At 47.8% G+C, this 12,578-nt stretch overlaps 1 protein-coding gene across 1 annotated transcript; it reads right to left on the reverse strand.

Moving 5' to 3' along the window:
- Positions 1-674: 674 nt before the first annotated feature.
- On the reverse strand, positions 675-6,969 carry LOC123149685 (eukaryotic translation initiation factor 5B). Its single transcript, XM_044569397.1, has 11 exons — positions 4,297-6,969; positions 4,102-4,209; positions 3,905-4,005; positions 3,708-3,798; positions 3,449-3,559; positions 3,289-3,354; positions 2,470-2,529; positions 1,834-2,391; positions 1,352-1,471; positions 1,091-1,210; positions 675-980 (listed from the first exon to the last, which is right to left on the reverse strand). The coding sequence occupies exons 1-11, from the start codon at positions 6,796-6,798 to the stop codon at positions 915-917; spliced, it is 3,903 nt and encodes a 1,300-aa protein (XP_044425332.1). The 5' UTR covers positions 6,799-6,969; the 3' UTR covers positions 675-914.
- Between the last annotated feature and the right edge of the window lie 5,609 nt (positions 6,970-12,578).

Consider the following 12,578-nt stretch of genomic DNA (forward strand, 5'->3'; position numbering starts at 1 on the left):
CACGTCTTCCATCTCCGGCCAGCGCCATGGCCATCCTCCGCCTGCTCAAGCCCGGAGGCAGCCGCGACCTCCATCCCCGTCGGCAAGGCGGTACCATCGTCGGAGTCGGGGCAGGAAGGCTCCTCTCCTCCGGTTGATCCGTAGTACAGGCTGGCTATACACGGACCCTCAGGGAGTGCTCATCAAGCCGGAGCACGGCAAGCTCCCACCGTCTATGCACGCGCGCGCGCCCCAACTGGCCTGCTAGCTCTTGGACGAAATGCCAAACACCACTCCTCCGTCCGCCTTCCTTGTGCCATGTCAGGTTTCGCGTCAAACGCAAGCTGCTTATCAACCGACTGTCAGCACAATACCGGCTGCCTTTTTGATTTAGGGTCCACAAATGTGATGGTTTTTTGTAATTTACTCTGAACTTGTCTGATGTTTGCCTAGATAGAAAGCCTGTGGAGTTTCTTCAGACAAGATGACAAGAAAGTAAACTATATAACTTGTATTTTCGGTACCCTGCTTCTTTATGCCACCTTGTTGAAACGATTCCAACCAGTACTCTACCTATAATCTAGGTGCGGGAATATGCATAGCCTCAATCACACCAAATCAGGTTAACACAGTGCAACAAAACACCATCAATCAAAACCAAAAAGAAAAGCGCGGTTCCCTCTCCCTCCCAAAGGTAAGTAAATCTGCTGTTATTACTTGCAATAAAGTTATAGGCGCATCATCTCTCCGACCAACCAACCGTATCATCATCGTCATCAAAATTGAAACACCGTGTCTGTGGAATGGCGCAACAAAAAGAACTACCGCCCTCGCCAATTTATGCACGCACTCTCTGTGTCTCGTGCCGACCCGAGGTGGCTTCGGGGGGCTCTTCGCTGATGGGGTCGCGCCGGCTCTTTTTTTTGTCAACAGGCTCATGGAATGCTCAGTATCTTCTTCAGCTTCATCACAAGTTTCCAGTCGTCCATCGTCAAGTCATCCTGTTGGTCACCAGTCAACAAAATATCACTAACTCAGAGTATATGGGCACACAACAGGGTGAACCAATCAATGCACATGCAAACAAACAAGAAAGAAACGCTTGACTTGCCCTGTAGTTTTCTTTGAGAAGGTCGATGGACCGCCTTGTGATGTGGCTGACCAGCTCGTCCTCCATCTCAAAGTGCCTGCCGAAGCTCTTCTGCTGCTCATCAGAGTTGCTCCCAATGATCTGCTCACCACCCACCCAGGAAACAACAACATATGTCAGACAAAACCTGATATATAAATCTAACAAGAACAAAAAAGAGCAGAGTAACACACACAGGATAATACAGACAGGTTCAAAAAAATAACATGGGTTAATACATACCTTTATAGCCACCTTTTGTCCTTTTGTGGCCGTATCGACTTGCTTGTGATTAATTTCAATGGAGGCAATCTTCCCAATATCAATAAATTCTTTCGAGGGTATGCACAGAGGCGTTCCCACCTACATGACAGGGGAAAGACCACTCAATGATAATATTCAAGTCTTAAGACACTTTCTAGATTATGAGGTATTTGGTCATCTAGGTGGTTAATTCTCAACTAGCAAGTATTCTAGAAAAACAGCTTGAGAAGGACGTCAAAGCTCAAAAACAGCATGATGTATGAGAAAAAATAACATAACATAACATTCATGTCTACGGACACATATGACAGTTTCTAATTTTCTAGATGGTGAGACTACTGGCATTTGTTCATCTAGGCCAGTTAAGAATGCTGGGTATTATAGAAAGTTAACTTCTCAGCTAAACAACCCAGTAAAAATGGATTGAGAAAATATAAATTTTCACTGATCGAACAAAATACCTTGGCTATCCCTTCAAGGATATCGACACCCAAAACAATTGGATCCTTCTTGTTGAAGACACAGTTCGGCATGATCTTAAGAACACAGGGGAAAACAGCTTCTTCGGCACTGTCCTTCTTCTTCTCTTCCCTTATGTTCTTAATGTATGCTGTAAATTGGTCAAAAAGGTGGTATATTATATCTGCCACGAAGATCTTCACGCCAGACTCTTCTGCAAGATCACGGGCATCAGGCATCACTTTGACATCAAACGCCAAGATAGTTGCATATTCCTTCTTCCTCTCAAGCATAACACTAGCCTTCATAACATCTTTCTTGTGCACTGGGCCTATGCTGAAATCACAGAAGGGGATATTCACAGCAGGGCTCTTCAAGAACTCGGTCAGAGCTTCCAATGACCCAAGCGTAGATGCTTGCACATAGACACCCTCGCCACTCTTATCGATCCGGTTCCTAACCCTTGACATCTCTTCCATTACAGCATCCTTCAGGTCCTCTATATCTGCATCAGGTCGTAAAGCATAGAGAGCAGTCCCAGCAATTGCATGTTCGAGACCCTGACAGAGAACACTCGTTATTTTTCAGAAGTGGGCTGATACTTACACTCTGAAGTGCCAAAAATTTAATGAACCCACCTGAGCTGATATTTTAATTCCTTGTGCAGCTCTGATCTTCTTATGGTGAAGGTACGTGCCCTGAAATTGTGTTAAAATGAATTAGTCAACTAAAACTTAAAAGGTAAACCAAGGCTCAAATCATCTTAGTGCAAAAGAAAGCAATGAATCATAATATGCAAGTGTTCAAGTGTCCTCATAAGGCGTAAGCATGGTGGTGCCTATGAAGAAATACAGATATAACTACTACCTTTCATTGAAATACATTAATATAAAGAAGGGGAAAATTCATGCTGGTGAGTGGCATTGATTGAAGTGAAGAAACTCAACCCATAACGAACTTAACAGAGAAAGAGAAGGCGGCAGGTGGAAAATATTCAGGATATGTTTGGTTGCCCTCGGACAAATTGGTCAGCACACTTGTGGCAAAAGTTGGCTGGAAACTGAGTCTATGACTAGTGGGGTGACTGACTAAGAAAGTGTGGCATGCCACCTGTGACTGCTGCATCCAAACACTCGCCACACATGTCTGCCTAACATTTGGCAAAGTATTGCTGCAAACCAAGCATGCCCTTAAGCTTTCTTCGTAGAGTTAGCATGACATTAATTTGTTATTTTCACATAGGCACAAAATGACATGAGAACATAAATCTTTTGAACAAAGTATGCATAATATAAACCTCCCAGTATGTAAATGTTTTGATCAAAACTATAAATAGGTCCCCAGTCATCAAAGCACCAAAAGAGAATGAATCTTCAAGGTGGCAGCCTAGTTGAACAGCAATATCTTGGATGTAAAATAAGAAATTAAATGAAGGCACAGTATAATGAGCCACACACCTTGACTCGAAGCTCCTTCATCGGGTGTGGTGTTAACAAAGCTCTGATGGTTGTCACAATGGGTCCCTAAATAGATATACAACGAGAACATAATGAATCTTCATGTGCTGCTGATGTATTTGCTACAGCAATTACAATTACACAAAAAAGTGATTCTTACCTGCATACCACACACGACTATTTGATCTCCTTCATGGAGCATACCATTGACCAGCACAACATCAACTGTAGTGCCATGACCTTCGATAACCTTGACTTCCAGGACAGTACACTGACACACAATAAGATAAGATCGTAAGACTGCATTCTTCTAAAACAGCAAGTATATTTATGCACAGTACACTTAAACAGAAAAAGATAAGATCATACAAGTGCATTCTTCTATAGTGATGACTTGTAAACTCATATATGCACAGTACCTGGACTTCATCAACAAAAGTAAGCTTTTCTTCCATCGTCTTTTGCGCCCATTGCACCAATAGTAGAAGCAGATCAGGAATGCCTTCACCACTGCAGGGAGAAGTGCATTATGTGTTAAGGAAAAGATGCTAGTAATATCGTACTTGCTGCCAGATATCTGAATGAATGAACCAAAAAGATTAATGGTTGACCATACCTTACTGCACTGGTAGGCACAATGTTAAATGTATCTTCCATCTCTTTGTTCTTGTAGTACAAAGCAGTATTCACACCTTGCATCTTGAATTGTGTCACAATCTGTTGGACAAAGCACATACATGTGATTAGAACATCACCAACTAGTAGTTCTTTCCATAATAAAAAGAAAAGGAGAAAGCAATAATGTCCACGTACATCAGTAAGCCTTGTATTGAACTCCAACTTGACATCATCATTTTGTTGTCTCAAGGCTTTCCCGATAGGAGCATTGGGGCAGGTCTTCCAACCATAAAGACGATCAACCTTCATACAGTGATAAGAAACAAACAAGTAAATGGCAGAACAGCAAGAAGCCTAAGGTCAAAGGGGCAAAAATCCAAAGAATGGTACCTTGTTCAAAGCAACGATAAATACTGCATCTCGACTTTTCAAGAGATTCAGGGATTCAATTGTCTGGGGTTCAAGCCCATGCATAATGTCGACAACCAAAATAGCAATGTCGCACAAACTTGAACCTCTAGAACGCAGATTACTGAAGGACTCGTGACCAGGGGTATCAATAACAAGCAGGCCTGGAACCTTGAGAGTAGCATCAGCCTTCAATTCCCTTGTTCTCTCTCTAATATTCTCAGTTGGGAAGTATGTAGCTCCAATCTGTTGAGTAATACCGCCAGCTTCTCCTTCTTGTACATTAGTTCGTCTAATACAGTCCAGCAGCTTTGTCTTTCCAGTATCGACATGACCAAGGATGCAACAGATTGGTGAACGGAGGTCGCTAGCATTGTCAGCATCGTCATCTTTAGAAGATCCTTTCTTCCCTTTCTTTTTAGCAACTCCATTGTTGGCACGCACATTTTCAGTTTCACTCTTTTTAGAGTTGTCAACAGGCGGAGCAACAATTTTTACAGCAGGCACTGCAGGTTGCGGTTTAGAAATTTCCTGCTTCGTGGCAACAGGCTTGTCCTCCTTCTCCTCTTCCTCCTCGAAAGCACTTGTCTTCGACAAACCCACATCGATATCATCCCAGCTCTTTGCATCCCAGTCATCTTCATCTTCCTCCTCCTCTTCTTGTTTTGCCTCTTCCACCTCTTGGTCGGGTTCTGTTTTTGTCTCAGATTCTGCCACCGGAGACTGAGATTCCTGGTCCACCATGACATACTCTTCCTCGTCAATGTTGGCTTCATTTACCTCTTGCTGTTGTTCTTCAGCTGCCTTCTGAGCCTCTGAAGCCTTTGTTTGAGCTTTTTTCTTCTTGCTATCATACTTTGGCCTCTTCTTAATCTCAGGGGCAGCCCCATCAGCTACTGGAACTTCACTCTCACCAAGGAATTGCCTCCTCATGGCTTCTAACCGCTTGGCCTCCTCCTTCTGCTTCCCTGTTAAAAGCTTACCCTCCTGCTTCTTCTTGAGCAGCTTCTCCTTCTCCCTCTCCTTCTTCCTCCTCTTTGCTTCCTCTGCCTTCTTCTCCTCCTCCTCTTTCCTCAAACGCTCCTCTTCCTCTTTCCTCAAACGTTCTTCCTCCTCTTTCTTCCTCCGCTCCTCCTCTTTCTGCCTCTTCGCAAGAAGCTCCTGCATCTCCCGGACATGCTTAGGGAGCTTCTTCATGTCAACCTTGCCTTTAGGCGCCTCTGGCTCCTTTTCCTCCTCCTCCTTCTTAGCCTCTGTCCCCTTTGCTGCTGCCTTCTTCTCCTTCTCTTTTTCTTTCTTCTTCTTTTTCTTCTTGGCAGCAGCGGACTCTACTTCTCCTTCCCCGGCCTTCTGCTCTGCATTACCATCCTCCACAGTTTCAGCGTCCTCCTTCACTGCTGAAGCGGAAGGCAGTGCCTGGGATGGTTTCTCCTTCTCCGGTGCCGGTGCCGGTCCTTCACCGAGCTCAGCAAGAAGCTTGTCCAGATCCTCCTCTTCCTGTGCTGTCCTTCCGCTCTTCTTCTTTTTCTTCTTCGATTTCTTCCCTTCAGCATCATCCACACTGGTGGCAGCAGCAGCAGCAGCAGCAGGCACAGTATCCTCTGCCTTGCCTACCTTGGGCTCAGGCTCCTCAGCGGCAGCAGGCCGGTCCTCAATCTCTGCAAGGAGCTTGTCAATGTCCTCATCGTCGACAGTAAACCCTCCCTTCTTTTTCTTCTTCTTCGATTTCTTTCCGCCGGCATCATCGGCATCTGGGGCAGCCAGAGAATCCCCACCTTTAGCCTCCTCCGGCTCAGCCTCCTTTGCGGGTTGGGGAGGATCCTCCATCTCGGCCAGGAGCTTGTCGATGTCCTCATCGTCCACGGTAAACCCACCCTTCTTTTTCTTCTTCTTCTGGGGCTTCTTGGCGACCATGGCCGCAGCCTCCTGCTCCTCCTCCTCCTCGGCAGCAGCTGGGGGCGCCACCGCAGCAGCAGCAGCAGCCTCCTCCTCCTCCTCCTCGGCGGACGGGCGAGCTCCCTTGCCCTTCTTCTTTTTCTTCTTGGACTTGCTGAAGTCGAAATCGAGGTCGACGTCGTCGAGATCGCCGCTGGCCTCAGACCTACCGGCCTCGAGCTCGGATGCGGCGGCGGAGGCGGGGGGCTCGTCCTCGCCCTGGTCCTGGTCCTCGGCGGCCGCGAGGGCGTCGAAGGCGCTCATCCCGCCCGCGCCGCCCTTCTTCTTCTTCTTCTTGCCGGTGAAGACGAGGTTGATCGGCTCGTCCCCCTCGTCCTCCCCCGCCGGCGGCGGCGTGGGCGGGGCGGCGGGCTCGTAGTCGTCGTCGTCGTCGTGCGCGGCGGACTTGCCGCCCTTCTTGCCCTTCTTGCCGCCCTTCTTGGGCGGCGGCTTCTCCGGGGCGGCGGCGGGCGGCGGCGGCGCGGCCTCGTCGTCCTGCGGCAGGGAGTACTCGTCGTCGTCGATGGCGACGTTCTTCTTGCGCCCCATCGGCGCGGCGCGCGGGGCCTAGACCGGGGGCCGGGGTGGGGGTGGGGGCTGGAATGCGGCGGCGGCGGCGGCGGCGGCGGATGGGGATCGATGGGTGGATGGATGGATTGGGGGGAGCGGCGGAAGAAAACCCTACTTTTTACTTGCGGGGTGTGCTCGCAGGGAAGAAGGGGGACGGGGGACGGAAAAGACGGTCCTGCCCTCTTATTTCTTCTCCCTTTATTATCTCCTTCTCTTCTTTTTTTCTTGGAAGTTTGTATCTTGCACGATTTGTCTGCTCCTCATTCTAACTAGGAGGAAGTATAAATAATTTTTAAACTTTAAATGACTTGTATGTTTCATCTTCATCTGGTGGATATATAAATCCGTCACCATTATTAAAAACATGGTTTCTTCGAGTCTGACTTATTAAAAAAAGGTAGAGGAGAATTGCGCTGTTAATTACCAAAAACCAGGCCGAAACCGTTACAACATGTCATAACAAAGGGCACCCAACAATCTGGCTACCCACATGACACGCGCACACCATCGAGGTTGTGGCCTACGACTTTGACTTCAACGCAATCAAACCATGAAGACCTCTTCGAACAAACGGCACACGAAAACCAAATCAAATCAGCCTATGCCAAACATTCACCACACCTGCATAACGACACACACGAAAACAAACATGAAAACGAAAAGTAGACTACATCTATGCCATCAGACACACATAACGACCCCCAAAGACCGATCACCTAAAGAGCAAGGGCATGGCCAATGGGCCCCGCTGGACTGCTGCCCTAGCTGCCACATTAGCCTAGATTCCCTAGCTGATGAAAAAGCTACTGCCTGCGGGGATGAGACGGGATCTTGTAGAGGATACACCCTCCTCATTCAGAAAAAAAATAGCTAGTCCAAGGGGGAGAAGAGAGCATGTTGAAGATATGAGATAAGAAAAAAATAGAGAAAATGGAAAAGTACTGATATATGTCTAAGAGGGGTCCAACAAGGGGGGAGGGGATTTCTTGTTGCTTTCGTTGTGCAAATACCATGGATTTTTCATTTGTTTTATCGAAGTGGAGTCATGGGATATCTGTGGTGATGCATCCATAGTTCATGCTCTGATGATTCTCTTGTGGAGAGATAGGGATACACCTGGGAATGCCTTTGTGCTCTCGGGTGCGCGCACCCTATATGCGTCAAATAATTTAGCAATGAGGTAATACCACTGCCAGTGGCGGAGCTATCAAAAAAAATGTTCAGAGGGCCGGATGATCAAACAATGCCACCAAAATAAAAATCAATACATTATTGTGGGAAAAACTGCATGTAAAACTTTGTTTTGCTACAGCACTGGGCGGGTCACGGCCCTTTGAGCCTTGCCATAGCTCCGTTAGTGATCACCGCTAGTCACAAAAGTTGATGTTTTTATTAGTGCTAAATAAAAGTTGTAAAAATACGTCAATCCAGTAATATAACTTGCGAACGCGTGTAGTTACGGTCAGAAATCACACATGGACTCGTACGAGGTGAAGCGTGGCATACTTGGTCCACCGTCCGTGTCGAGTTAATTGCACGAAAGTACCACAATTGGGGCATTGGGAACACATTGGTATCAAGTTTGGTAATTTTTACGTGTCAGTCTGGGGCTAGCCGTTACAAAAAGGTCTAAACCGCGTATAAACACGTATTGACGGGGTATCTGACCAGCAGGGCCCGCCTGTCGGGTGTCGACGTGGCATTTTCCGCAGAAACCCCATGCGCGGCGGCGCCCGATCTGGATCGAGGGGCTCCCGTCGAGCCTGAGCTACTTCGCCTCCCGTAACCCCCGCCCCGCCCCGCCCCGGCCTCCTCCCCGCCTCGCCGCCGGCCGGCCACCAGAGCACCACCACCGGGGAACAGGACTAGCCGTCCCCGCACCCTACCTCTCTCCTTCTCTTCCTCCTTCCATTTTTTCTTCTCTCTCTCTTACCCGGAGCTCTCTCTCTTCCCCCTTGGACAGGAGCCCGACGGCAAGCCGCCATTGATGGCCTCCCGTAGCTCCAGCCCGACGCGCCACCTTATTTCTCGGCCAATCCGCGCTGGAGAGCCTCGAATCTGTCCTTCCCCTTCGTCCCTCGACGCCAGAGTCCCGGCATCGAGCCGCCTCCTTCCCGTTGACCGCGACGCCCCAGCACCCTACCTCGCCGGAGCCCGACGCCAAGCCGCCATGGATGGCCTCCCGTAGCTCCAGCTCGACGCGCCGCCTCCAGCTTGATGTGACGCGGGCTGCTACCGCAGCCATCGGAACGCGGCTCACGGGGGCGACGAGCTTGAGGTCGCGGCGGTCGGTGCGGTGGTGTCCAGGCTCTTTGTGGCGGTCGTGCGGAGCCGAGGTGTCGAGGAGGAGACTGGGGGCGCTCGGAATCGAGCTAATTTGGTGCCGGCGGTTGACGTACAATGGCGTGATGCGAGGTTGCTCGCCGCGCCTCAAGATCCGCTCGCCGCCCTCAGTAGGCCGCGACGTCTTCCGCAAGGATGGCGCCGGCCGCCGACTCCGCAAGACAAGTGCCGTCGCAGGCCTGCGTCTCGCTCAAGCTTGTCGTGCCCGTGCTCATGCTCTTCCTCGCACTGCTCGCCGTCAGCCTCATGGCGCGCCCGCTCAAGGGGCACTTTGTACATGACCTTGGGCAAGGACAAAGGGAAAGGGGAAAGGGGGTAGAGGTGCAGCGCCGCCGGTCTCCAACGGCAGACGGAGTCAGAGGCGGCCGGGGCGGGGGCCATGGCGGGCTCCCACTTTAGGTCCCTGTCCTAGAGCGTCTCTCATAGGAGCCTTTTCCCCACAAAGCAAGGGGGTTTTCTGCAACAAAACATGCCACATCGGCACCCGACAGGTGTGCCCCGCAGGTCAGATACCCGTCAATATGTGTTTATACGCGGTTTAGACCTTTTTGTAACGACTAGCCCCAGACTTGATACTGAGACGTAAAAATTACCAAACTTGGTATCAATTTGTTTTCAATGCCTCAATTGTGGTACTTGTGTACAATTAACTCGTACGTGTCTGATGCCACCACACGCGTGCCATTTTGACAAAGAACCGTGTGCCCTTTTTACAAAACACGCAAAACAGTGCCTACTTGACGGCTGAATAGATAATACAGTAGGCACAAAACCGTCAGATGTTGGGAGTTCCTTACCTTATGCCAGTGGCTATGTACTCGCTGGTTGTTCCCGCATGGCATGTGTTCGAGCCCAGGAGTAGGACATGTTATTTCACTTTTTTTTGCCCAAATGGCTCGTCAAAACAGCTCAAAGTTTCCCAGACTTGTCAGAAATAAAGGACTGAGTTATGGCAAATTTCTAGTTTTTCTGACAACTTTGAAATGTTTAATAACATTTTCTGTTTGAATTTCCAGTTTGAAGATTCTCTCAAAAAATGAGCTCAAATTTTCACAGATTAATCCCACACTTATCATTGATTTCCTGTAGAAATTTCAATTTTTTCTGACAACTTTGAAAATTTTGAAAACTCTGCTGTTTGAAGTTTCTCTGAAATGGCTCATCGAAATGAGGTCAAAATTCTCCAGATTACTCCCACACTTATGATTGAGTTCCTGTATAAGTTTCAAATATTTCTAAGCACCATTATGGCCCAGATTGGACAACATTTTTTGCTGTTTTTATGCTTTTCATTAAAATGTTGCACAATCATAAATTGGACAACATTTTTTGCTGTTTTTATGCTTTTCATTAAAATGTTGCACAATCATAAATTGGACAACATTTTTGCTGTTTTTATGCTTTTCATTAAAATGTTGCACAATCGTAAATTGGACAACATTTTTGCTGTTTTTATGCTTTTCATTAAGATGTTGCACAATCATAAATTGGACAACATTTAAACACTGACATATGTAGCTGCTTCATGTTACAAAACCAAACCAAAAGTGACATATCTGGTTCTTCTTAACCCCAACAATAGGAGCAGTTCATCTAAACTAGAGAGAAAAGAGTTCATTCATGAACTATGCCAGACCAAAAGTTCATTCATGAACTTGATCGCATTGTCATCTAAACTAGAGAGATAACAAGTCATGCAAATCACCAGGCCGACCTTCATCATAGAGAGCATTTTTGGGTAGCTTCTGGTGCATTCTGGCTAAAAAGGACCTCCTCTTCACCCTGTATGAAAAAGTGGTTGTTCCTGCCTTTATGGCTCCATCAGCTCCAAATAGTTCTTGCTCCTCTAGGAGCATCACTTCCACCTCTTGCATTGCCTCCCCTTGCAACATTACCACCTCTTGTCACTTGACTCTGGTGGTGCTGGACAAGAAGCACCACCAGCACTCCTTGTCACCCTGCCCCTTGACATGGCTGTTGCAACTCTCGTCGTAGGAATTGAGTCTCTAGCATTGGCAATGACATGGACCTGGCTCTTTGTTGTCCTTGACATCTTCTCACATGTCTCACCATTGTCTACTATCACCAGCAAGTTCTTGTGCTCTAGTGTTGCACAAAACATTCATATTTCAACACTGGAGTAGTTCTGTAAACCCAAATATGAATGTTTCAGTTAACAAGTAGTGCACACTTGTTCAGTTTGTTGGCGAAGGCTTCGATTCGTCAGAGTAATTTCCGATGATGCACTCACGTCAAGATCGATTACGACTTTCCGATCCAAGACACACCACGTACACAAGGAGGTGCACATGTCTTGGAAACAAGCAGAGCAGGCAAGCAACCAGAACCAGGTGGATCCATCGATTCTTCCTAGGCTAGCTTCACCAGCACCACGTACGTAATTGGCTGGGTATTCGGCGACTCAGTGATTATGGCAATAGGGCCGGCCGGGCCGTGTCAAGTTCAATTAACACACCACACACATTCAGTTAACAGGTTCAAGTGTCAAGTTCAGTTAACAGACTACACACAACAGGGCCGGGCCGTGCCACGCTAACACCTCATACGAATCCATACGGGATTTTTAACCGTAACTGCACGCTGCCCGCAAGTTATATGACTACTCGATTGATCGTATTTTGCAACTTTTTATTAGCACTAAAGTGAACATATGCAAGTTTTATGACTACCAGTGATATTACCTCTTTAGCAATTTTAAAGGAAAACAAAAAATAATCTTTTCTGAAATCAAATTTTTTCGACAAAGGGTGGACTTTATTGGCTCAAAATGGAGCATCAAGATGATACATACAATGAGCACACACCCGGCCTCTGCATAACTAGGATGCACACAGCCAACCCAACACACTCACGCGGAAACATACCCGCAACTAGCAAAGTCATAAGACCAAAAGCTATGTGCGGGCGAGAAAAAAGGAGAAAAAAATTCAAAACGATCAGATCAGTGATGGACAAACTACAACTGAGACCATATTCGCACCAACCATTGACACCACATGATGACGAGGAACTTCAACAGTAACGCATTCACGAAGGAAGCGACACTCAAGCGCCGCCGTCATCGGATCTAACCACAAATGCCAGAATCTAAGTTTTCACCCTGAAGAATCAGTACGAGCAAATCCGAGCAATGCCTTCAACAAGGTAACGACATAAAAACATCGCCATTGCCAGGTGTAACCACCCGGGTCTGACCTATGCTTTCGCCCCGGAGCTCGAGACCTGGTGCGTGCAGCACCACCATCCAAGTCACACAAGTGTTGTCGCCACCGCTTTTCCGCAATCCCAACACTAGTAGAAAAGGGGGCAATGGTCCAGGCCGGTCCAGCCCATTAGTCCTGGTTCAACCCAGAACCGGGACCAATGGGGGCATTGGACCCGGTTCTTGAGCCCCA

The sequence above is a fragment of the Triticum aestivum genome, chromosome 1B (assembly GCF_018294505.1).
Source record: "Triticum aestivum cultivar Chinese Spring chromosome 1B, IWGSC CS RefSeq v2.1, whole genome shotgun sequence".
Classification (NCBI taxonomy): domain Eukaryota; kingdom Viridiplantae; phylum Streptophyta; class Magnoliopsida; order Poales; family Poaceae; genus Triticum; species Triticum aestivum.